Genomic DNA, 27,170 nt, shown 5'->3' with positions numbered 1-27,170 from the left:
GACCTGCCAATGAGCTCGGGTTACGGGATGCGATTCTACTGGGAGAACATTCTTCAAAAATACATTTCAGATCCAAACATTCGAAGATCATAACTATATGATCAAAACAACATTAATCACACATACATACAGGAAGTTCAGATACATGTCTGAGTTACATACATTAAAGGATGTTGGTGTGTGTGTGTATGTGTGTGTGTGTGGAATGTCACGAGTCTGTGAAAAGTCACAGGGAGTCCATGCTGAAATGGGGGTTTTAGAGGGGATTCTAAGAAAACAGGGTTTCCTTATGTGACTCAAATGTCCCTCGGGGGAGCCACAAAGATGCAATTTTCACCGTTCAAGCAGACTTGGAGACGCCATGACACTCGTTGTCTGTTTGGAGATCAGGATTTACTAATTTGAACAGCATGTGACCGCATGTCATAGTCATTGTCGTTACATGGTTGATGAATGAAATTTGTGAAATAATTGCCTAATATTAATTCTACTTTGGTGCTGTAATGATATTGCACATCACCACGATAAACGACCTCATCTGAGCTGCTTCAGCAGACTAACAACACTCGTCAATGTCAAAATGTTTGAGATGACCAATCAAATCAAAGTAAAGCCTTATGTTCACAGAAGCTGCGAGTCGAGCGCGAATTCCAGCACAACGCTTCACGACACGCTTCAGTTAACGCTCATAAAGTGTGAGATATGATGTAAGCAGCGAAACTAAACAGCTGTTTTACAATAGAAGTTTTAAACAACCCACAGAAATAATCAGTTTGCAAAGACTGTATCAATCAAAGCTCAGCTTTGGGAAGGGAAGATTTACAGGTCAAGATGAGGAGACTGAGAGAAGAAGAAAGAGAGAATGTGATGGAGATGAGAGAGGAAGAGCAGGTATTGCATACTGTACCCAGGGTGAGATTAGCATTATTAAAATGGATTCATATTTAACACAGATATATGTTCTTCGCTATTACAGCGGAAACTATAAGCTCAATTTAACAGCACAAGCACCTATTAAATATATTTCCATAATAGTATTATTGTATAAATATATATTTGTATACCTCGAATGTGTTCGAATATTGCACCAGTATCAGCACTGGGACTTTTCACTGTATTACTCCACTTGTCTGTGTTTGTGCAACTTGCATCATTAAGCCAGAAGGGGGCGACACGTGACTGTCTTTATGAGTGAGCAATTGAACCATTAATTGAACTGATTAGTCCAAAAACATTGATTAATTCAGGAAAGAAACAAGTTGCTGAAACTGATCTTTGATGCTCATACATATTGCTCATATGCCTCTGGACACAGAAGGATTGCATTGGCGTTTGATTGAAATGCAACATCTATGCAAAATAATCATTGAATCATTACTCATTCCTGTTTGGAATAAGTGATTGTGTTTTGTCAACAATAAGCATAAAGTTTCTGCATTTCAATTCTGTAGTGTGGATCATTCATTGCAACATTTAACCTGATTCTCATGTTTAAGATTCTTTGTAACGTAGTTACGTTTTAAGCAAACTACTTATTTACTCTTACTTGAGTCATAATATTTTTCAGTACTTCTACTTGTACTCAAGTAAATTATTACTTAAGTAGCAATACTTTTTACTTAAGTACAATTATTTTGTACTCTTTCCACCACTGATTTTGGGACCTCAGTCTTTATAAAATCCTGCGTACGGCCCTGCCTTCATGTTACCATTGTCTTCTGTCTGGCTTTGTTCCCTGTAACTGCTGTTGGTGACCTTCATGTTTCTCACTCAAGTCTTTGTTTTTTTTTGTTTTTTTGTTCACGTTTATTTGAATAAAGCTGCACTTGCGTTCAGAGGGGAGAAACAAAGCTTTTCAAAGCTTCAAATCAATTAAACCAATTTCTTCACAAAATGATTCACTGTTTTGAAGTGTTAGTCTAAGAGACGACACACGCTGGCCAAAAACTCAGGCCAAAAACTGCATAAAAACACCTTCTACAAACCCATTACAAATGTTTTATTGAAAGTAAAATCTATGAAATGCAATTAACTAATCATCTAATATGATTAAATATCAAGTGTTTGTATAAAATGTGCTCTTTTATAAATTTTCAGTGCATGTTTTGTTTATTTTATGGATGGCTCAGCTAAACAGGCCAATATACTATAAACTACTATTATTCTTTTCAATTATACTAATGTCTAATTAAAACATCTACAAATGTATAAAACTGATCAGAGATCAGATTAAACCCACAGACACTTGTTCAATCTCAGTGAATTTGCATGATTCATGGGTTCACAGAGATCATCGCCCCCAGTGGTGAACCATTTACATTTCCAAACAATTTGATACAGTTATGACGTAACTAAGCCTCATTTACTGAAATCATGAGACTGTCTGTCTTAACCAAATATTTAAATAAAGCTTGATATTACGTTTTAATTGTGTGTTTTTAATTTGCTATTTAATTTTATTACTTTAAATTGTTGTGGCTCTGTGTGACGCTGAGGAAAAACCTGCTCTGATTCAAACAAGTGAGAAAATATTATCATCAGCTAACATTACAACTAAAAGTAAAGTAATATTATGAATAAATTAGCAATACTCACGTCAGTGTGTTGAGTTGACAGTGTTTATCCTGCAGTAGAGCAGCGATCTGATTCACTCGTGTGTCTCCTAGTTCATGTTTACTCAGATTCAGCTCTTTCTGGAGTAACAGGTTTTTACCCACAACTCTATTCACATACTGACAGGCTTCCTCTGCAGCAGGACTCAAAAACCTGCAGAAGAGTCAATTCAGTTCTCAACTAAATGTCCATTGCATTACAAAAATGATTGATACGATACATTTTTTTTTTCTTTGAACATTTAAATACACAAATACATGTAAATTTAAAAGAAACTAGAGCGACACTCAGTCCTAAAACAAACTCATAAGAGCAGAAACGTCTAACAGAGCAGAAGGGCAAAATCTCACTAGATCATGGTTTTCAGTATGAATACAGAGTGTGAAATTAAGATCTTTCTGGCTTTTGAGCAGGAGAAGTGAGAAACGTCAGCACAGAGAAAACTGGCTTGTGAAACTGCATGTTTGTGAACATCTGGAGACTCATAGACCTGCTGTAGAGAGATGCAGTGAATCTGGGCTTGATGGAAAACTATTGTGTTCAGAAAACTATTTCACTAAAAGGTTATCTACAATTTTGATGAGAAGTGTGCACAGAAATAAAACTTTATTTATTTTATCAAGGTATACTCCAGAATAGCAGCCCATATACTGACCCATAATGTCTATTTGACCTTTAGCTCGTATCACAACTAAACTGTGTTGACGGTTATCATCATCATGACAGAACCTGCAGCATTCTATCTGATCTTGATCATTTTGATGCAACAAATTGTCAAGCTAATTGTATAGCTAAAATAATATATTAGTTATGAATATTCAGCCTCCATATAACTAATTTAGTTAATTATTTGATCCCATCTCACCTCAGTGTCTTCAGTTGACAGTCTGGATCCTGTAGTAAATCATTGAGCTTCTTCACTCCTGATTGTCCAGGATCATTTCCTGTGAGATCCAGCTCTATCAGGTGTGAAGGGTTTGATCTCAGAGCTGAAGCCAGAGCTTTATAACCTTCTTCTGTCACACTGCAGTTAGAGAGTCTAGAACAGGAATGAAAGCATTCAGCTGATTAATCAGTTAAACCCCGAACAATATAAATCCTTAAACTTGAACTTTATTTTGTTCTTTGTACAAATGCATTGAAAGTTAGTTGCAAAATCTGACAACTGAATATGGAGGCAAACAAAAGGCACAGAAATCTTTAATATGTTAGACATCAACATCACTTTCGAGATTACAATTATGTAAAACTGTGTAAACCCGTTTATCGGTCCAAATGGGGGTTTCCGCCAGAACGGGTGAAGGTCTCTGCGTGTTACTGTCTTTCCGCGTGGCAAAGTAATTTAATTCCATTTAAGCTTTTATCTGACTCCATTTTATACCTGACTCCATTTTATCACAACCTCGAATTTAAGTTAGATTGCCAATTGGTTATTGGCCAATTAAATAATAGTTTAGCAATACATTTGGTTGTTCTATTTAACACTTTATTTATATTTTACCCGTTCATATTAGGAAGCTATGTCGCTCAGAGGTCCTCACGCCTTGTTTAACCCTCTGAGGTCTGAGGGGTTTTTGGTGTCCTTGAGATGTTCTGACATGCCCTGACATTTGTGCTTTTTTCAGTTGCTTATAAACATATTAATGGCAAAGGTATAATTACACTCTATTTAGCACAAACAGGGCTACCATAATATGTGAGCAACAAGAATGTACATGTCTGCATTTTTGAGAGAATAATGTTTATGCGTGGTTATTGAAAAAACTAAAAACTAAAGTTTCTGAAATAAGGCCATAAAACACATACTAAATATGTGCCAATAAGACTTTTGTCTAATAGATGTCATTGCCTAGTGTTTTTTCTTCAAAATGATGTGAAAATCATCCTGCCCTTATCATTCACATAACACAATACATTGATTTGAATTTTGCAAAGCACTTTCTGTTTGGAAAGGCAATATGCGGAGTGGGCGTCAACGATCATGCATATTTAGTGGTTCACACCTTAGGAGACAATGGGGCCTGCATACTTAATTAGCCATTCATTCAGGTGAGTCACTGAGCCACAAGAATGCAAGAGCAACAGTTGGAAGCATCTCAATTCTTTTTTATTTTTCCACATATTGTGCTTGCAATTTGGCCTATAATATCCAAGGAAAACATGTCTAGTAATTGTGCAGTTAATTCTCATACTGTATTTTCAGTTTTGGAATATTTATCCTCTCCCCAAATTTGTCACTAATAAAACACAATAAAAATTATTTAAAGAAAAGGCTTATATTTACCTTTTAATAGTTTGTTTACATCTACCTTGTAAATATATTTTTTTATTAAAAAGGTTACAATTACAACAACAATTCAAGTGTAATCTTTCTTTGTAAAAACTAAAGTATACATTTTATCATACATATTTCAAAGTTAAGGATTTGATTGATTATTTGATTACTTTATTTTTGACAAAACATACTATATTTAACATGAGCAAATATTGGCAAACAAAAGCTTATTTGAGTTGGCAGATATTTTACAGTAAAAATGTATAATCTATCCAAAACTAATCAACAAAATGTTGTCTTTCATATGTCTGTAACATAGGTCTTTCATTTTTATTATAAGAAATATAAATGTTAATTTGCAGTTTAATACGTTGCTTATACAAATACATTTTATTTCAACATTTCAGTCGATTTTTACTCAGTATAGCAATACAGTTTGCTAAAACCGAAACATTCATTCACAAACAGAAACGCCTGACTGTAACGTTGTTTTTATGAAATATTAGGGCATATAATTGTTAATTTTCAGTTTACTCATCTCAGTATAGCAATACAGTTTGCTAAAACATCATCATTCATTCACACAGAGACGCAATTTAAATTTAAACTGTCTTTTTGCGAGCTGTGATAAACAGCGCACATCTCTGCGGCTGCCGTTCATTCATTCACAGAAACGCGATTAACTTGAGAAGGAAAAAAAACTTACTACATATTCGGATCCTCTCTCCTGCAATACCCGCACTCTGAGGTAGATTTTCCGTTATTATTATTCCTCACAGCGCTGCCAGATGGTGTAAACACGTAGGCTACAATGATATGATTAAACTTGTGTTTCCTCGAGCTGATATGGGGGGCATTCACAGGTTTGCCTCAGTAATTTGCGTTTGAATAGCGCGCGCTCTCCGTGGGCGGAGTCACATTACCTTTGAATGAGCTCTAATGAGCTCGACTGGAATCGCTCTTTTAACACAGATTTCACAAGATGAGAATATTTTTTCTTTATATAAATTACCTCATTTTAAAGAAGAGAATTCAAGCTTCATGCCTGTGTGACTGTATGCCTGTTTGACTCAGTATTCGTTGAGTTATTGTTCATTTTCGGACGCGTTTCAGAATGGTCTTCACTGACAGAGAGAAGGCAGAACTCGCATCACGTTTATTTTTCTTTATTTGGCAAAAAGCACAACAGTTTGTTTTTATTGTGAGTATACACAAAAATAATACACATTTAACAGAATCGATTGATGTATGAAACTTGCTTGTAATATCATAGTCAACAGAGCAAAATTAATTTCTTTTGAACTGAACTGAAAAAAATCCAGCAAAACGCGCGGGCGCGTTTGTCGACCTCAGAGGGTTAACGTGGGTCTCACGATCACAATCTCGCCAGCTTCGGTCACTAAACAGAGGTAATTGCTATATACCTGAGATCGGTCACATTCACGCTTACACAATCAAAGATACTTTGGTATAGCCCCTGTGATTGCATACACTTGAAATTAAAGTAACGTTTTCTTCAGTAGAGGTATAGCCACTACTACAGATATAGGTCAACAAACTTTACTTGTCTTATAATAGTTTTGGATTGGCCATGCCGTGGTTTCCCAAGTACACTTATCTAAAGTAACATTAAATTAAAACAGAGGTAAGACACACCCAGATTTAGGTTGGTCAAGCAGCATTTTGCAGCCCTAAATGGAAATTCACTTCTTGTCTTTGCAAAACACGTACACTTGAATTAGCACCAAAATATTAGTCGTCACTAATCTGACGCAAAACTTGCGGTAACATACAAATCTGTTTAATCTACTTGGGAAAACAATTTCAGAGTCAGTCGGAATAAAATCAAATGTAACAATTTATTATGTCAGGTAAATGTATCATGCCAATTACATAATCAGTTCAAAGGTAATACATACAAAACATCTAATGCTCTGGAATAAAGAGAGAAGATGCGAACCTGACATTATAAAATACATGATGCGGAGTGCCTGCATACACTCTGCATCACGGGCTAATTTGAGTTACAAATCGCCACAAGCCTTCTTCAGCATCTCCTAAACACTCAGACCAAGGCAGAAACCTCTTTTCCATTAATTTGCATTAATCACCATCCCAGATTTACTGGGGACAGAAGTTGAGGGAATGATGTGTAAATTGGGAGGTGATCAACTCAAGTGTGATCGTGTCTCGAATGGGGATGGTAATATAGCAAGAGAGTTCAAATGTTAATTTCCTTTGTTTTCTCAGAGAGTTGCCCTCTCTTCCAGTTCTTCTAGTTTATCCAGTCTTACAACTGTACAGGTCTGAAAGTCTGTGATCTGAATGATCCACAAGTAACCTGAAAATGGTCGGAAAATTTGAAAATTAAAGGGCACCTATTATGCCCCTTTTCACAAGATGTAAAATAAGTCTCTGATGGCCCCAGAGTGTGTATGTTAAGTTTTAGCTCAAAATACCCAACAGAAAATTTTTTACAGCATGTTTCAATTGTCATTTTTTGGGGCTCAGAAAAACGCGCTGTTTTAGTGTGTATCCCTTTAAATGCAAATTAACTGCTGCTGCCGGCCCAGGGGGCGGAGCCTCACGAGCTTGCGCTAAGAGCCAGGACAATCTCATCTGATAATATCAAAACAGAAACTCTCAGTAGTGGTGTTCATTTCGACTCGGAGTCGGACAATAATACCCACAGAGCCAGAGAATATATGCTGTATAGAGATAGAACAGGAATAGTTTAGTTTAAAGGGATAGTTCACTTTGAAATAAAATTTTGGTATGTTTTAGCTTACCACAAGGGCATCCAAGATGTAGGTGTCTTTTTCTCCGCAGTAGTTTCAATTTTGAAATTACAAATTACTCAATTTTCCAAGTGATCTGAGGGCGCGCGCGCATCCTGCTGTGTGACGTGTGCACAGACTGGTGCATAGATATATACACTAGATGTCGCCTTGGATACTGCAGTTCATTGGAAAGAAACCATAGCCAAGGTGACATCTAGTGTATATATCTATGCACCAGTCTGCGCACACGTCACACAGCAGGATGCGCACGCGCCCTCAGATCACTTGGACGTGGCTGTGTTCAAGAGGTAAAAACGATATAAATACTGTTCGTTCTCTTACGAGAGGTTCTCTCGTACTTGCGTAAGTATCTTACGCTAGGGGAAAACCTCTTTTCCTCGAGATATTGAAGCCAAAAATTATCCTTAATTTTGCAATAATGTAAAACGCATTGCAGCAGCATGCAGACATGGGCGAGACAGCTCGCGCGCCCATTGGCTGCTCTGCGGCAACTGCACCAGCCTATCGACAGAGGCCCCTCATGACGTCATAACCAATGAGGGTGCTTCGCGCCCATTACGTCATGTCCCGCCGAAAGCGGGTGGGGCTAGGGCTATAAATACGGCCCAGAGAGGCTGGTTTGGTCAGTTTTTCATCTCTTCAGCGAGCCTACGCATCGCTGGATCCTGAGAGGAAGCCGCGCCGTCTGAATCAAGCACCCAGCGGGATTTATCTGCATCTAAAGCTGCCGGCCGACAACTCGCCGCCTTCAGTCGCCGTTCCTGCTGACGCTTTCCGGCGTATCTATATCCTTTTCATTGCTGTCTGTGTGTTCGCCGCTGCGACACGCACACTTATTTCCTCTAAAAGAGCACGAAGCGTCTTTTTCAAGATGCCTCGTTCATCCTGCGGCTCATGCCGAGCTCCACTCAGCGACGGGGACCACCATGTTTCCTGCCTGGGTGAGGATCACGCAGCTATCGCGCTCGCCGAGGGCGGCTGCCCTCACTGCGAGTTAATGTCTATGGTGACTCTGCGGACTTGCCGAGCATTCTTTCTCAAAGCTGCGTCTTCGCTCAGCGGGTCCCCGAACCTCCTCCATCCCGCGAAAGCTGTCCGCCGTCTGCCGCCGCTTTCGCCATTGAGGATTACGGGGAAGCCGTACGGGTGGAGGACGACAGTTGCTCTATCCTAGCGTCGGGCAGTGAGGACTGGTCGAGCTCCGCGGACCTCGCACCATCTTCTCACCCGCCCTCTGGGAAGAGAGCCAGCATTGAGGCGGAGCTTATGCGTCTGCTCGAGCAGGCCGTCGAGAGCCTCTGCTTTGAGTGGTCGACGCCCCAGCAGCCTGCACTCAACCGCCTGGACGGCTGTTTTCTGCAAAGGGACCGTACTTCGCAGCCTTCAAGACCAGCCCCCTTCCTTCCTGAGCTTCATGAAGAGGTCGCTAAGTCTTGGAGCGCTCCCTTTTCAGCCAGAGTGCGTGCTCCCGTGTCCGCAGCATTCTCTGTAGTCGACGGTGCTAAGGACAAAGGGTACCACTCTCTTCCTCCCGTCGAGGAAGCGGTAGGCGCCCATTTTTGCCCGCCCTCTGCTGGACGGCGTGCTAAGACGGCGCTGCCATCAAAATCCTGCCGCACTACCTCAGCTTTGCACGGTCGCGCTTACACCGCCGCCGGGCAGGCTGTTTCGGCGCTTCACTCAATGGCCATACTCCAGGTCTTCCAGGCCAACCTTCTCCGCAAAATGGACGAGGAAGGACCGGAAGCTGTGAGCCTACCGGATTTAAGGAGCGCGACGGATCTCGCCCTTCGCGCCACTAAATCCGCCGCGCAGGCCATGGGGCGGAACATGGCTTCTCTCACCGTTGCTGAGAGACACCTCTGGTTAACGCTCTCGGAGATGTCGGACTCGGAGCGCTCTGCGTTTCTCGACGCCCCCGTCTCCCCCGCTGGCCTCTTCGGATCGTCTGTCAAGGACTTCGCAGACAGATTCGCCGAGGTTCAGAAGACATCGCAGGCCATGAAACATTTCCTGCCCAAGCGCTCAAGCTCCGCAGCAGGTCGCTCTAAACAGCCGTCTGCTCGCAGCTCCCAGCCGCAACCCTCAGCTGCCGCCGCCCCACAGCGCCGACAGACCAGGGATCAGAGACCGCGCTAGGGGTGTGCGATATGACGATTTTTGATCGTGGACGATTAAAATGTCTCCACGATCTGCTTTTAAAGAAATATCGTAGAATCGTGCATTATATCTGTTCTGGCGCCTCTGTCCCAACATACTGAACAACGCGACGTATATTCAGATCAAATGTTAACGCAGCGGAACGGGACTGCAGTTCACAAAAGTTCACAATTTGCATGTGCTTTAGTGCCTTGTCGGTTAAACATTTAATTCGCGTGCTGATGCGCTGTTCTAACGTGTGCGTTTCTCAGCGCGTACATGTGAAGCTCACATGCACTAAAAGCCTGGCTACCAGCGCCTGAATACTGCTCTAAGTTATCTTTCGAGTCTTATTGTGCTTATACTGTTAAATACACACAAGGTTTACATAAACAAAGTCGGTTATATCTAAAGTGAAAGCAAACTTGAGAAAATTGAGAGAAAATCTGCTTGTCAAATGCGTGTATATTAGACGCGTCGCGTGCAGCTCTTAAAGAGACAGTAGCAATAGTAAACACGCTGCCGCTTGTCCTTAAAGGGATAGTTCACCCAAAAATAAAAATTCTCTCATAATTTACGCACTCTAATGTTGTTCCAAACCTGTTTTAATTTCCTTCTAATAGTTTCTAATATTTTTCTAATATTAATATTTTGAAGAATGTGGCTATCAAAACAGTATAGCTGGTCCCCATTGACTTCCATAGGAGAAAAACATACTATGGTAGTCACTGGGGTATATCAACTGTTTGGTTACCCACATTCTTCCAAATAACTTTTATTTTCAACAGAAGAAAGAAACTTATTCGAGTTTAAAACAACTTGAGAGAGTAAATTATGATAATTTTAATTTATGATAATTTTAATAAAACAACAAAATGCAAAGAGAAAATCACTCACTGCTCTTGACTGATAACTTTAATAGTAGCTTTAATTGTATCAAGTATAAATTATACAGTGAAGTCTGTTTTGTTTTATTTTCATATTTGTTCATTTAATTACTTTCTTCAATGCTACTGTTAAATACACCTGCTGTAGCTGAAAACGTAAAGCACTGTTTAGCCTATTTAATTTGTATATTAAGTTGTGTATGTGTAATGTGTATCTTTGATCTTAATATTTAATAACAAAGAAAATAATGACAAATATATTTATCTTCGCCCCTGTCTGCCATTTTTTTGTTACCTAAGGCTTTGTTTTTAAAATATGGACATTAGATTGGCTGTAATGCTCAGTCACAAAATAGTAACATAAACCAACATAAAAAGAATCGTGATAAAATCGTTAATCGTGATTTTCCTGAAAAAAATCGTGATATGAAATTTTTGCCATATCGCCCACCCCTAGACCGCGCTCTCGCTCCGCCGGCCGCCGCCCCCCGCCGCGTGGGCCACGGCCGAAGATTGAGGTAAAGCCCGAGGCCTCTAAGTCTTCCAAGCCAGTCTACGGAAGCGACGGTGTTCAAGTCCCGCTGCGGCCGGACTTCCACCGAAAATTTTCGCTCACTCAGTTCCAGTAATTGCGACTGTTCCAGCTTATTCTGCAGTAAACAAGTCGGCAGCACAGCCCGCTTGCCTGCACACAAACGCCGTTTTTACGGCGACCCAGATAAATCCCAAAAAGAGTGTATTTTCTGGTATTCCGGCCACGGCCGATGGTGTTATGAGTGTAGTAAAAATGCCCACTGCCCAGTGCCCATTCCTACACACAGACACGGCCCGCCACACACGGCCCGCACAAATAAAATCGACTCATGTCGGTTGTGCACCAAATGTAGTGATTGTGCCCATGTCCCAGTGCCCGCAAACACTACATGCTACATGTCTCACGGTTTCTGTAAAAACGAAACCAACACACATACAGTCTGCACAAACAGACGGTGTTCTCAGCGTTATGGATGGGCCCATTGTCCCGCGCCCTCATTCGCTCACGGACATATTAAACCCCACGGGGCTCACCACGCTCGCTCTCTCTCAGCACACCGCTGCAGGAGAACTGAGCGCGGGCAGGCTGCCCGCTGTGATCCGCGCGCCCCCAGTCTCACACGCTGCAAACGCGGCGCTCATGTTACAGCACACCGTTGCTCTCCGCTCGCCACTAGGTCGCGACCAGAGCCCAGATATCATTCTACCCCTAGCCACTCACGCGAAAGCGTGGGCAGAGCTCCCCGGGGTATCAGAGTGGGTGCTGAACATTATAGAAAGAGGCTATTCGCTACAGTTCGGTCGACGCCCGCAACGCAAGGCGGCGCAAATCGATACTACGGTAAAAAAGGAAGTAGCACACCTACTTCGAGCCGAAATAGCGAAGTTACTGAGGAAAGGGGCTATAGAACCCTTATCACAAGCTCAGAGCGAAGGGGGCATGTACAGCAGATATTTTCTGGTACCCAAAAAAGACGGGGGTCTCAGACCCATTCTAGATCTAAGACGACTAAACAAAGCACTTCTGAAACGACGGTTCAGAATGCTCACGACCAAGAAAATCCTCTCGCAAAATTGCCAAGGGGACTGGTTCATGTCGATAGATCTGAAAGACGCTTATTTTCAAATACAAATAGCGTTACGTCACAGGCGATTTTTGAGATTCGCCTTCGAGGGCCAGGGGTGGTGGTGGCGCAATGGATAAGACACATGCCTTTGGTGTGAGAGACCCGGGTTCGAATCCACTGTGAGACACCAATGTGTCCCTGAGCAAGACACTTAACCCCTAGTTGCTCCAGAGGCGTGCGACCTCTGACATATATAGCAATTGTAAGTCGCTTTGGATAAAAAGCGTCAGCTAAATGAATAAATGTAAATGTAAAATGGAAATATCAGTACACAGTCCTGCCATTTGGCCTATCCCTGGTACCTCGCGTATTCACGATGTGCATGGATGCAGCGGTCGCACCCCTCAGGCTCCGAGGCATACGAGTGCTGAATTATTTGGACGATTGGCTGGTTCTAGCTCGATCACAGTCGGAGCTCATAGAACACAGGACCATATTACTCGATCACCTCGAGAATTTAGGTCTCACAGTCAATTGGGCGAAGAGTTCGCTGTCTCCCAGTCAGAAAATATATTTTCTGGGCACAGATCTGGACTCGCTGTCTATGACAGCACAGCTGTCGCCGCAGCGCAGACTAAGTATTCAGCGCATGACAGAGATTTTTCGCCACGGCGCTTTAGTCCCGCTCAAAAAGTTTCAAAGGATGCTGGGTCTCATGGCTTCAGCATCCTCGGTGCTTCAGCTGGGTCTGCTTCGCATGCGCCCGCTGCAGTATTGGTTGAAAGCGCGCGCGCCGCGCAGAACTTGGACCTCCGGTCTCGCGCGCCTTAAGGTCGATCAGAAATGCATCGCAGCTCTGAAACCTTGGACAATGACCGACTGGTACCGGTCAGGTGTAAGCCTGGGGACTTCCTCGAGTGTGAAGGTGGTGTCTACGGATGCCTCAACCTCGGGATGGGGAGCGCTGCTCGAGGGCAGACCGTCATTCGGCCAGTGGTTGGAACGGGAGAAGCTTCTGCATATAAACTGCCTGGAAATGATGGCAGTCGACAACGCGCTGAGGCGCTTTTGTCCCCAGATAAAAAGACGCCACGTATTGGTCCGTTCGGACAACATGTCAGTGGTGGCTTATATAAATCACCAAGAAGGTATCAGATCCAGAATCCTTCACAGGCTGATGGAACGCCTCCTGATCTGGGCTCAGCACAATCTGCGCTCGCTCAGGGCAGCGCATGTGCCCGGCCATCTGAATGTGGGACCAGACAGACTGTCCAGAAACAATCTGCCGACAGAAGAATGGTCTTTACATCCACAGACAGTCAAAATGCTATGGAGGACATTTGGCAGAGCGGAAATAGACCTATTTGCATCTCAAGAGAACGCTCATTGTCAGGAATTCTTCTCCAAGAGCAGGGATGCGCTGGCTCACGTCTGGCCCCACTGCCCGCTCTATGCATTTCCCCCTGTCACCCTCCTACCCCAGGTGTTAGAGCGAATCAGGGAGAGCGGATGCCCAGTGCTACTCGTCGCCCCATTTTGGACAAACCAAGTCTGGTTTCCAGTCCTGATGCAGTTGACGAGTACCGCCCCGTGGCAGATACCGGTGAGGAGGGATCTCCTCTCGCAGGCAAACGGCTCGATCTGGCATCCTCGCCCGGAGCTTTGGTCCCTACATGTGTGGGCCATCAACGGGTACCCGTTAACCTCCTAGCGGGAGTGTTAAACACGATCACACAGGCTAGAGCTCCATCTACGAGGCGGCTCTATTCCTCAAAGTGGTCTGTGTTCACTAGCTGGTGTACAGCGAGTGGCACTTCACCCTCACGCTGTGGGGTGCCGGAGGTTCTCTCCTTTTTACAAGAGCTTCTGGATCAGGGCAGAACCCCATCCACGCTCAAAGTTTATGTGGCGGCCATAGCAGCGTTCGCTGAACCACCGCTTGGCCAGTCATTAGGAAGGAACGATCTGGTCATTCGCTTCCTTAGAGGAGCTAAGAGGCTGAACCCTCCCAGACCACCCTCAGTTCCCGTTTGGGACCTTTCCACGGTTCTGGAAGCCATGAAAGGTGCCCCATTCGAGCCAATACAGTCAATAGACCTGAAACTCTTGTCTTTCAAAACAGTGTTTCTTCTGGCTCTCGCTTCAGTGAAGCGCATAGGGGATTTGCAAGCGCTCTCAGTGAGCACGACGTGTATGTTCCTAAATCCCTCAATACACCGTTTAGGGCGCAGGTTATCTCCCTGTCGGCCCTACCGGTATCTGAAGAGGAAGGGGACGCAGGCTTCCTTTGCCCGGTCAGGGCGTTAAGGGCCTATGTGTCTCGCTCATCTGTTTTCAGACAGACGGAGCAGCTCTTTGTTTTGTTCAGCGGACGTTCTAAGGGACTAGCTGCGTCAAAACAGAGTCTATTCAGCGCACTCCACAAGAGGCATGGCCTCGTCGTGGGCTTGGTCCAGTGGGATTGCCTTGCAAGATATCTGTATGGCGGCAGGCTGAGCCTCCCCGTCTACATTTATAAGGTTTTATAACCTCGAGGTTCCCGCTTTACAAGCTAGGTTGCTCTCGGTTTAATTTTTCAGTATTGCCCGCCCGATGCTATTGGCTCAGGATGCTGAAACTGCTAGAGCGTCGATCACTGATCGTCTGTATACTTCTGTGGGCAGTGCGTAAGTCCCCCATATTTATCAGTCCAGGCCGAGTTCGCCCTGGCTGTGTGGAACACTTTATATATTATGCTCTTATCAGAGCTCTATATTACAGGAATGATGCTATTCTAGCCCCTCTTCCCGGATTCTCTGTGAGTCCCTTGTGATTAGGCACTGTATGAGCCCCGGGCACCTGCCCTTGGGACTTTGGTGTTATGTCTCAAGCACGCACGGCGTTTTACACTGTGTTCCCCTAGCGTAAGATACTTACGCAAGTACGAGAGAACCTCTCGTAAGAGAACGTACTCGGTTACTAACGTAACCTCGGTTCTCTCTAGAAGAGGGAACGAGTACTTGCGTATCTTGCCGTGCATGCGTCACGTTCTGATTCGCTTCAGCGATGAAAAAACTGACCAAACCAGCCTCTCTGGGCCGTATTTATAGCCCTAGCCCCACCCGCTTTCGGCGGGACATGACGTAATGGGCGCGAAGCACCCTCATTGGTTATGACATCATGAGGGGCCTCTATCGATAGGCTGGTGCAGTTGCCGCAGAGCAGCCAATGGGCGCGCGAGCTGTCTCGCCCATGTCTGCATGCTGCTGCAATGCGTTTTACATTATTGCAAAATTAAGGATAATTTTTGGCTTCAATATCCCGAGGAAAAGAGGTTTTCCCCTAGCGTAAGATACTTACGCAAGTACTCGTTCCCTCTTCTAGAGAGAACCGAGGTTACGTTAGTAACCGAGTACGTTTTCTCACACAAACCGCTCGTTTCGTGTCTTAGGCCATCAATGTGTACTTACGATGGGGAATTGTTTAATTTGGACAATGGGGAATTGTTTTAATTTGGACTCTGTGCATGCTCTTTGAGATAGTGACCATAGAACTGCATTATATGACTGACAGACAAGAACGGTCTGACCTAAAAATATCAAAATTGAAATTACTGTGGAAAAAAAGACACCTACATCTTGGATGCCCTTGAGGTAAGCTAAAACATACCAAAATTTAATTTCAAAGTGAACAATCCCTTTAATTACGGTTATTTGTCATCTGCTTTTATCCACTATTAATACAAGCCTGCTGTAGCAGACCCCGTCCGAATGATGACCAAAATATACTGATGAGTTCAATTAAGTTTATTGTACCTCACACAAAAGATGAAGCCTTAGTTTTACTCCAGAAAATCACTGTAAGAGCCGAATAAACACAGTATATGAGTGCGCATTAAAGTCTTATCCATAAACTCTCTCTCCCTTTCATTATCATGGAACATACACAGCGAAATACACAAAACACTCATTAGAACTAAGAGTAAACAAATATATACACACCTTTTCAGTGGGTGCTTAATCAACTGGTAAACTGTATATCCACAACTGGATGAGCTGTCATAAAGTGGGCGCTCTCACTTTCATTTTTGCCGTGATCAGTAACGTTAGGCCTGTCGCTCCGGAGACTGTAAGCTGGATCACGAACAGTACAGATCCATCCTCGAGTAACAACGAGAGTAAATGAAGACTGCTAAGTTCATTCTTACATCCAACAACAAAACACCTCAATCGCTTAGGAGACATTCTTGTCTACAGTTGCTCCAGCGTGGAAACAATGGCGGACTGTGTCCAGCTCACTCAGGGCGGGTCTATGCTCAAACTGCAGTGTCAATCAACATTTGTGGGCGGGGCCTGTGCAAAGTGACGTCACATTGCCCCGAATCTGAGAACAGCTTGTTCTGAGACAGTGCTTGTGATTTATGGGGATTTAAAAAAAAGCACTTGGTGGATTTTTATTATTATAGGGTGGTTGTGTACACACACTGCCAACACACATTTATGTTCAAACACCATGTAAAAGTGAATTTTGCATAATAGGTGCCCTTTAAAGTTTGGGAATGGCCAAATTAAAGTCCAGGACTTCAACTCCATTGAAATGTTGTGGAAGTACGTGAAACACAGCTCATGCTGGAAAGTCTACAAATGTCACTAAGCTGAAGCAGCTTTGTAAGGAGGAATGGGACAAATGGACCAAAATACCTTCACAGTGGTGTAAAACACTCATAAACTAGAGGAAGTATTTAGTCAAGACTAGCTGCAAAGCTGAAAGCAGAATCTAAGATAAACAGCTCCCTCAAAAGCACTAAAATACATTAATCCTGTCACATCATCGATTGCTCCTGTCTGCCTCGTTGCTTCTGCTGCTGTTGCATCTGTAAGTTTCGTATATCTTTCTGTTTTGAATCATTATTTACTATCATTCCTTGTTGTTTATACTGCTAAATATAACTTACTCAACATCACACATTATCCTGACATCACTAGCTTCAATCTAAATCGGTATTGCTAGCACAACACGCTAGTAATTCGCTAGCCTGTTAGCGTGCCATCCATGTGCTCTTTATTTATTTTTCTCGCACGCACTCGCGCCTTTTACGAGTCCATCAAACAACTTAGGTGAGTAGGATCAGTCAACAAACACAGTAAGTCATGTCATCTTCTCCTCTTATTGTTACTTGCACCTCATGCAACATGTTTAGCATATCCTTCTCTGTCAGCACAGGATTTACATGTGATAAATGCAGGGAGATAGTAAAGCTGACGGGGAAGATTTCAGAACGAGAGACACGCATCCAAGCTTTAATCGAGGTTAATTTTAAGAGCGCAAGGGCTTTAGATACTGCTTTGGATGAGACAAGCTAAGTGAACTCTGTACATTGTTCGGTTCCCGCTGTAGAGCCCGTGCAGCAGGGTAATTGGGTGACGGTGAGACGCTGTAGTCGTGGGAAAAACACCGCTCTTCCGTTCCGATTACAACTTCAAATAGATTCTCCCCTCTCAGTGAAACACCCACTGTGAATCCTGTTGAATGTGCCCTAGTTAATGGCGATTCTATTACACGGAACGTGAAAATAGAGACACCAGCCACCATAGTCACGTTTGCCGGGAGCCAGAGCCCCTGACATCCCTTCCTATTCACAGGGAAGGGAAAAACTTCCAAAATATAATTGATGTTCAACAAATAAAAAACAGATATAATACAAATGAGCAAATGATAAAGCTTGGGTTGCTGAATATTAGATCCCTTACTTCAAAAGAACTTATTGTTAATGGTATGATTACAGACTATAATCTAGATGTGCTGTGTTTGACAGAAACCTGGCTAAAACCAAATGATTACATGACTTTAAATGAGACCACCCCGCAAGATTACTGTTATAAACATGAACCTCGTCTGAAAGGCAAAAGGGGAGGTGTTGCTGTAATTTATAGTAATATTTTTAGAATTAATTAGAAGTCTAGTTTCAAATATAATTCTTTTGAAGTGCTGGTGCTTAATATAGCAATATATAGTGTAAATGATAAATCACGTTTGAGATTTGTGCTGGATACTGTATACAGGCCACCAGGGCATCATACAAACTTTATCAAAGAATTTGCTGACTTTCTATCAGAGTTAGTACTGGTTGCAGATAAAGTCATAATTGTTGGTGATTTTAATATACATGTAGATAACGAAAAAGATGCATTGGGACTGGCATTTAAAGACAATCTTAACTCTATTGGAGTTAGACAACATGTGTCATGACCTACTCATTGTCGTAATCATACTCTAAATCTAAAATTGTCACACGGAATCAATGTTGATGCCGTTGAAATTCTGCAGCAGAGCGATGACATCTCAGATCATTATCTAGTCTTGTGTAAACTTAATTTAGCCAAGGCTGCAAAGCCGACTCCGTGTTACAAATATGTTAGACCAATCACTTCGGCCACTAAAGATTGCTTTATTAATAATCTTCCCTTATCAGTTTCATCATCTCAGCATCCCAGATAGCTTAGAAGAACTCGATATTGCGACAGAAACTTTTAACTCTCTCTTTTCCAGCACTTTAGACACAGTTGCTCTGTTGCGCTTAAAGAAGATTAAAGAAAATAGTCCAACGCCGTGGTACAACGAGCAAACTCGGGCCCTTAAGAGAGCAGCCAGAAAAATGGAGAGCAACTGGAAGAAAACAAAACTAGAGGTATTTCGCATTTCATGGAAAGAGAGCTCGATTGCATACAGAGAGGCCTTAAAAGCTGATAGATCTGCTAATTTTTCAACCCTATTAGAAGAAAATAAACAAAACCCTAGGTATTTATTTGAAACAGTGGCTAAACTAACGAAAAATAAAGCTTCAAGCCCAGAAGTTTCCAAGCAGCACAGCAGTAATGACTTTATGAGCTTCTTCACTTATAAGATTGATAATATCAGGGAGAAAATTATAACTATGCAACCGTTTACTACAGTATCGCATCAGGCAGTGCATTGTAGTCTCCATAAGGAAACATTTGATTAATTCGTTGCTATAGAAGAGGAAGAATTTGTTAAACTCGTTAAATCATCTAAATCGACAACATGTATGTTAGACCCTATACTGACTAAGCTACTGAAAGAGATGCTTCCAGAGGTCATAGATCCTCTTCTTAACCCTCTGGGGTCTGGGCTGTTTTTGGGGCCCTTGAGATGTTCTGACATGCCCTGACATTTGTGCTTTTTTCAGTTGCATATAAACATATTAATGGCAAAGGTGTAAATTCACTCTATATAGCACAAACAGGGCTACCATAATATGTGAGCCACGTGTATGTACATGTTTTCATTTTTGAGAGAATAATGTTTATGCGTGGTTATTGAAAAAACTAAAAACTAAAATTTCTGAAATAAGGCCACAAAACACATAGTAAATATGTGTCAATAAGACTTTTGACTAATGGATGTCCTCGCCTAGAGTTTTTTCTTCCAAATTATGTGAAAATAGTCTTGCTTTATCGTTCACATAAAACCATACATTGATTTAAATTGATGTAAAACAGGTTTTGCTTGGAAAGCCAATATGCGAGGGGGGCGTGAACGAGGAGTGGTTTACACCTTAGAATACAATGTCCCACCCACTCTGCATAATGATGAGCCATTCACTCAGGTGTGACACTGACTGAGCCACAATGCAAGGACAAAAGATATATTTAGAAGAAGACTTATATTGACCATTTAAGATTTTGCTTACATCTATCTTGTAAATATGTTTTTGCTATTTTATTAAAAAGGTTACAATTACAACAATAATTATAATTTCAACAATATTTCAAGTGTACTCTTTCTTTGTAAAAAAAAAATGATTATAGGCCTACATTTTATCTATGTATTCATTAGTTTGAATATAGTCAACATTGGAACAGCTAACATCTTAGTTGATGACTTTATTTTTGACAAAAATAGATATAGAAATTGCTAAACAAAAGCTTATTTGACGTGGCAGTATATTCTACAGTAAAAACTGTACCCAAATCTAGTCAACAAGATGTTGTCTTTCATATTTCGCCTGACTGTAACGTTGTTTTCATGAAATATTAGGGCATATTGTTCATTTGCAGTTTAATACGTTGCTTATACAAATAGCCTACATTTTATTTCAACATATTTCAGTCGAATTTTCCTTTCCTCAGTATAGCAATACAGTTTGCTAAAACATCATCATTCATTCACACACGCAATTTAAATTTAACTTCTGGCAAAGATGAAGTTGACGATAGGCTATTGACTCGCAATCTTCGCAGTAGGCTAGTGAACGCACCGGAGAAATGCACATTTATTAGGCTACATAGTTTTTTGTTTTGGATGGTTTTGTTTAGAACCAGCTTTCTGTAAATATATTTCACATTTTTTTAGACATGTGAGGCGAGTAGGCTACAGTCTGGTTAATGATGATCTCCAGTTCAAGCACCTTATGTTGTGATTGCTAGCCTATATTTACTTTAAATCCAGGAAATTTGTTAATGAAAAAATTATTAAAATTAAGATACAATTGATACAAAACGAAATTCGTTTTAAAGAAAGGATTTGTAGTTTCTGTTTTGAGGTCTCTTTGAAAGTTTGAAAGTCTTTTAGTGGCTTTCAGAGCGCTCGCGTCCATAATGGAGAACTGTCACGTAATATTGTTTTTTCCTCATAAATGCGAACACGAAAAATAAAAGACAAAAGACTTTTAAGTAAAACTTACTCCGAAATTGTGTCCTCGGCGGAATTTGCTCTTCAAAATGCTACCGTTCGTAGTCTGAGTTACAATCTTCCTCTGAGGAAACAACTTCCTCGCTGTCCAGAATCATCTGAAGGGCGTCTTTACTGGAGAAGCGTGCCATACTCAAAACGCGATGAACTATCAGTAAGTCTGATGAAGAAACTGTGTTTTTATGGCATTGATCGGGGGGCGTATGCGATGCATACTAGATCACCTAAACTATTTACCATTTGAATAGCGCCGGGGGCGGGGCGGCCTCAACTCATTATAGAGATAATGAGGCAGAAGGAAAAACGGTACCTCTCCTTGCTTTCAAACGGATTACATGAGTTGAAAACATTTGTTTTTTATATAAATTACTTCATTTAAAAGAAGAGATTTCAAGCTTCATAAAGACATATCTCACGTGTCTGTGTGAGAAGTATTCGGTGAGTCATTTTCGGACGCGTTTCAGAATGGACTACACTGACAGAGAGAAGGCAGAACTCGCTTCGTGTTTATTTTTCTTTATTTGGCGAAAAGCTCAACACTTTGTTTTTATTATGAGTATACACAAAAATAATACACATTTAACAGAATCGATTGATGTACGAAACTCCTATGAAAAATCAAAGTCAACAGAGTATTTATGAGTTTATTTTACACTGATAAAAAAAAAGCGAGCTGGTATCGCCGGCGATACCGTAGACCTCAGGGGGTTAATATCATTAATTCATCTTTGTCATTAGGATACGTACCAAGAACCTTTAAGCTGGCTTTGATTAAACCGGTTGTTTAAAAAACGCAACTTGATTGTACAGAATAAGTCAATTACAGGCCGATCTCGAATCTACCTTTTCTGTCAAAGATTCTAGAAAAGGCGGTATCTTCACAACTATGTTCCTTTTTAGAAAGAAATGATATCTGCGAGGATTTTCAGGATTTAGACCATACCATAGTACTGAGACTGCTCTCATTAGAGTTACAAATGATTTGCTCTTATCATCCGATCGTGGTTGTATCTCGCTATTAGTGTTACTCAATCTTAGTGTTGCATTTGATACTATTGACCACAACATTATTTTAAATAGACTCGAAAATGATGTTGGCATTAGTGGAATTGCATTAACATGGTTTAATCATACTTATCTGACCATTGCTTTTCAATCTGTACATGCTACCCTTGGGAGATATCATTAGGAAGCATGGAATTAGTTTTCACTGTTATGCTGATGATACTCAGCTCTATATTTCTTCTCACCCTGACGAAACTTACCAATTCACAAAATTAACGGAATGCATAGGTGATATAAAAAATTGGATGACTAGTAATTTCCTACTACTTAATTCTGAAAAAACAGAGATTCTAATTATTGGACAAAAAACTTCCCCACGTAATAATCTAGAATACTGTCTAACACTTGATGGCTGCTCTGTCAAGTATTCGTCGTCGGTTAGGAACCTGGGTGTGCTCTTTGATACCAATCTTTCATTTGAAAGTCACGTGTCCAGTATCTGCAAAACCGCATTTTTCCATCTTAAAAATATATCTAAATTACGTCATATGCTCTCATTGACAAATGTGGAACAATTAGTTCATGCGTTCATGACATCAAGGCTAGATTGTTGTATTGATTTTATGGGTGGTTGCCCTGCACGCTTAATAAACAAACTACCACTACTTACTACTACTAGTAAATAAGCTCACTAAAATGCACATCATTAGTTGTCACTGTAGCAACATGCGGTTTAATGACTCTTATTTTTCCAGATTTAACTATCAACTAGCATCATCCTTTACTCCACCGTATTCAGAGTGTCTCTGGTTCTGTCTGTCTATATTTATCTGTATGTCTCGTGGATGTCGGTCTCATTTTTACTGTAATTTCCAATATACTGAATTGTACTTCAGATAAGGTGTTTTTGGCTGTTTTTAAGACTGATTCTCCACATTCCACATACTTTCACTCTCATATCTCACTGTCTCTGGGGGAAAACACAGTTTCATTTTTTTTTTCTAAAATGTTTCTGCTATAACTAAGAGACGACCGTTTAAAGGAGGAACAAGAAACATATACATCCTCATTATTCATGGTAAGTTAATAAATACTACTTCATGAAATATATACCTGTATAGATTCAAAAGTTGAATCTAGACCTTAAGTATCAGACAATATTGAGACTTTAATCTAAATGTTGTGGTTGAAATTTAAAACTATTTAATCACAGCTTAATTTCATAATTCAGATAACATTTGAGGACCTAAATCCAAATGTTAAGAGTGATCTTTTTCTCGTCCTGTAACAGTGATTCAGTGAAGGAATATGGAGTCTGTTAAAGAGCATCTCATGAACTCACTGAAGGAACTTGTAAAAGATGATCTGAAGGAGTTTCAGTGGCACTTGAAGAATCACGAGCATGTTTCAAATTCTGAGATGGAGAACACGGATGTCTTAGGCACAGTGGATAAAATGGTGGCATGTTTTGGACCAACAGAAGCTGTGAAGATCACAGTGAACATCCTGAGGAAGATGAACCAGAACCTTCTGGCTGAACAGTTAGAGAATGAATATAAAAAAGGTAACATTAAAATTACATTAATACAATCAAAAAGTATTGTTTTATTTAATAGAGTGACGTTTTATAAGTGTGATGGTTTTTAATTTGAACAATAATGTAATTGTTGGCTTTCAGCTTTCCTCTCTGCTGCTGTTTGTGTGATTTATGTCAATGCATTTTCATTTTGTTTCATCTCTCTTTCTACAGTTCAGGCTGAGGGAAATGTGGAGGCTTCTGTCACTGCTGGAGCTGCTTCAGTACAGAACTGTGGTAAATAAGGGTCACTGTCTGTACAGGGGAATACATTTTGGCCCTTTAATTGGGTTCTTTCATACGTATTTACGTACATACTTCTTATGTAGGTACAACTACAAACTACAGCTGGTCCAAAATGCAGCCGCTCGAGTTCTTACCAGAACCAGGAAGTATGACCATATTAACGCTGTAACGGAGAGCAGATCACCAGTTGCATGGTGATTAAATCAAATTAATTAATGCAGTCTAAATCTACAAAACCCCTGTCTCGCTCTGACTCAAGCTATTCTCACATTCCAAAGCACTCTCATTTACGACACCTCTGCTGTTTTGAGATTGCTCTGCGCAAGACGTGCAGCCCAAACGGCGCCGAAAAATGGTGTAAATCATTGACTATCTCTCACTCTACATGATCTCTTACGTCTAAACCAACAGAGACCGTCTGTTTATGGCCGGGAGAGCCTCACGCTGACCAATGAGAGCGATCCCGAAAGCACTCCCCCCTAGGGAGTCCCTCGGACACTGATTTACACATAGACACTAATTAACTCTTCACAACAATAAAACAGTGTTGTAGAGACCAGATGCCCGAAACATGTGGTCTGTGCCTAATACATCAATCCAAAGAGCCAAACGCACGCACACACATAAGCCTCACCCGCAGCGACGGGGACAAGAGTTCAGCGGACGGGTATGAACTTTCAAGACGCACTCACATACACACACACAGAAACACACGCAGATCCCACCACGTGGGACCAAAATCCTTGTATTAAATATTTTAAATGTATTTTCTTGATGTGTGTCTGATCCCCTGTCCCAAATATTATGCCTATGTAGTTTGTTGGCCTGTAATCACTCTGTGGTGTCCACAATTACAAGAAATGATGTACCTCCTTGATTTTAGATATTAGAACTGTCATTCGCGGTATTGCCGTGCTCCACGAACCCCAGCGATGCTGAATCTTTAACACAAAATATCAGAGAATGCATTGTTTTATTAAATACCAGTGTTATTAAGTTATGGACGAATTCATCGTTTCAAAACCCCGCGGAAAAGGAGGCGTATAGACCTCAAAACGTCAGGAGGTGGGCCCATACGTTGTTAAAGACGATTGGCCCACGTACGTGAGGGAGGCGTGAGTTTAGCCCTTTAAAATTGCGCGCCCCTTTCCTCTCATTGCAGTCCGCCAGAGAGAAAGAAGACACGCCTCCTTCCCTCAAGGAAGCTCCGCTCGCTTTTATTTTCCTTTTATTTCCAAGTCTTTTCTTAGAACTACCATTACTTCAGTATAGTCTTCTGAAACCAACCCACAAAACCAACTTAAGGCTAAAGATAATCTTTGCTGAGTCTTCGCTCGCTTCAAGTCGCCATAGCAACCAGAACGCTGTGACCACGTGATCCAGGTGTCTTTATCCAACACAGACGAACGCACCCACGGAAGGCCGATCTTTCAAACAGAGTAACGTAGATCTTTTAAATTTGCAATCTGAAGGAAATGCTGTTTAAAGTTGTCTAAATATTACTGAGAAACGTTGGGGTTTTGTGGTGAATGACTAAACTGTTTCTATCTCTCTCTCTAAATTCTCTTTCACACACACAAACATACACGTTCACACACACACACACACACACACATACTCTCACCCACGTGTGCCGAGATAAACACACTACCACGTGCTCACGGAGCGACACACCCACCTTACAAACGCTACCATCTCCACATTTCACACACACACACCTAAAATCATTCGTATCTCAACTATTAGTTTCCTCTCGCTGAGTTTCTCTCTCTCTCTCTCTCCCTCTCCCAATCTCTCTCTAAAACCTTTTTATTTTGTTGTATCTCTGTATTACGATCGTTATATTGCCTGTTTTGTTTATGCATTTTTACTCCTGCGTGATTTAAAATAATTGTGTAATCGCTAGCCTGTTTAAATAAACTTTGTTAAATCATTTGAATTAAGTTTGCCTGCTTTGTTTCAAATTCTGAGTCCCTGATGAGTGCAGATTGTACCTTATAAGCTCTACGATTGGTTTTATTCTTAAAAGAAACCTAAAATTGTCTAAAACACGGAGATAATTATCTTCTTTGTGGCCACAAGAAGGTGTTATCTATCAGTGTTAAAGACGCCCGATCTCTGTTCATAAATTATACATTCTGTCCGCTGGACGGCCAGTCTGCATGGTAAATGAACATTCGTCAACTTCTACCTCAAATTCCCCCAAATTGAGTAAATGCTACCCGTCTCTATCAGTGATTATTACAAGTAATTGTGTAATCGCTGATACAAGCCGAGGTCTTGACCTATTCCCTAATTTGAATAAATTAATTTATGGAAGCAACAGATGCATATTCACATTGATGAATATTACCGCTAATTTGAGCTAATTAATTCCCCAACACAAAGTCATTGTTGTTACATAAATATTGGTTTTTTGAATGCGGGCACTCTCATACTCAGTTTTGATACAAATTGTGCAATTTGATATTCATGTGTGATTTTTGAAAGTTTAACGTTTTTGTGCGCGTTTGAATCTTGTAACGTTACTAAACAAGTATTGAATTACTGAATAAGTCGACTCGAAAAACTGATCAAAGGGCAAAAAGCCATAACCCACCAGTTAAGTCTGGTCGTGGAGAAAAACTGCAGTTAAGTTTACAGTATTGTTGCGAGTCCAAAATTAGAGGAAAATAAACATCTCTTTTGCTTGACCGTACATGTAATTCTGTTTTAATACCTGTGTTGGAACAAAGGAGTCCATCAGGCATTGTTACCGGTATTTCTGTAAACCCCGAGAGCAAAGTAAGCTACTCCGGTCAGAAAGAATATATTCTATTGTATGTCGCTAGCAACGACACTTACGGGTTAAACCACTGGCTTTGCTAACCAGCAAGAAACCCACGTTATAGTTCTGCACAGAACAGAAACAAAAGATCCGCCGTGATCTCTCAAGAATTTATTTGCAGTGTGATTTTTGTGTTTGCAAAAGGTCTGCGTGACCTTTTTAAAGAATTTATTTGCAGTGTGATTTTTGTGTTTGTAAAAGGCCTGCACGCGTGAAATTGCGAGTGCTGAAGTCAATCTTACAGGCGTGTATTGTTCTCATGTTTTAAATTTACCACCTCGTGTCTTTGTTCCGCGTAAGCGCAACACTGCCACCGCGTGGTCAACGACGGGGTAAACACCCGTCGGCCATTTCCTTCCGCCTTGATTTTTGGTGATAAAAAATAAATAAATAAATTCGCGGTCGTAAGTATCTAAGACGCTGTTTAAATACATATTTGTATTTACAGCTCGCTAAGTTCGTTTAAAACAACCCTTGTATTTTGGACTGAGACAGTTTATTGTGAATTT

The 27,170-nt window shown here is 41.2% G+C and overlaps 1 protein-coding gene across 5 annotated transcripts in view; it reads right to left on the bottom strand.

Moving 5' to 3' along the window:
* The window catches only part of LOC309501909 (NACHT, LRR and PYD domains-containing protein 3-like), a gene marked incomplete at its 3' end in the record, with an annotated part of 371,524 nt that overhangs the window by 30,294 nt on the left and 314,060 nt on the right, over positions 1-27,170 (bottom strand). For all 5 annotated transcript variants that reach the window (XM_082174165.1, XM_082174166.1, XM_082174167.1 and 2 more), the window contains 2 exons: positions 3,479-3,652; positions 2,596-2,766 (listed from right to left, as the gene is read on the bottom strand). In XM_082174165.1, the coding sequence (XP_082030291.1) occupies positions 2,596-2,766; positions 3,479-3,652 (345 nt within the window). The remainder of the gene's footprint in view (positions 1-2,595; positions 2,767-3,478; positions 3,653-27,170) is intronic.

Source organism: Leuciscus leuciscus, assembly GCF_965113295.1.
Source record: "Leuciscus leuciscus genome assembly, chromosome: 6".
NCBI classification, from domain to species: domain Eukaryota; kingdom Metazoa; phylum Chordata; class Actinopteri; order Cypriniformes; family Leuciscidae; genus Leuciscus; species Leuciscus leuciscus.
Note: the sequence above shows the minus strand (reverse complement) of the source record. Positions and strands in the feature narration are given on the sequence as shown.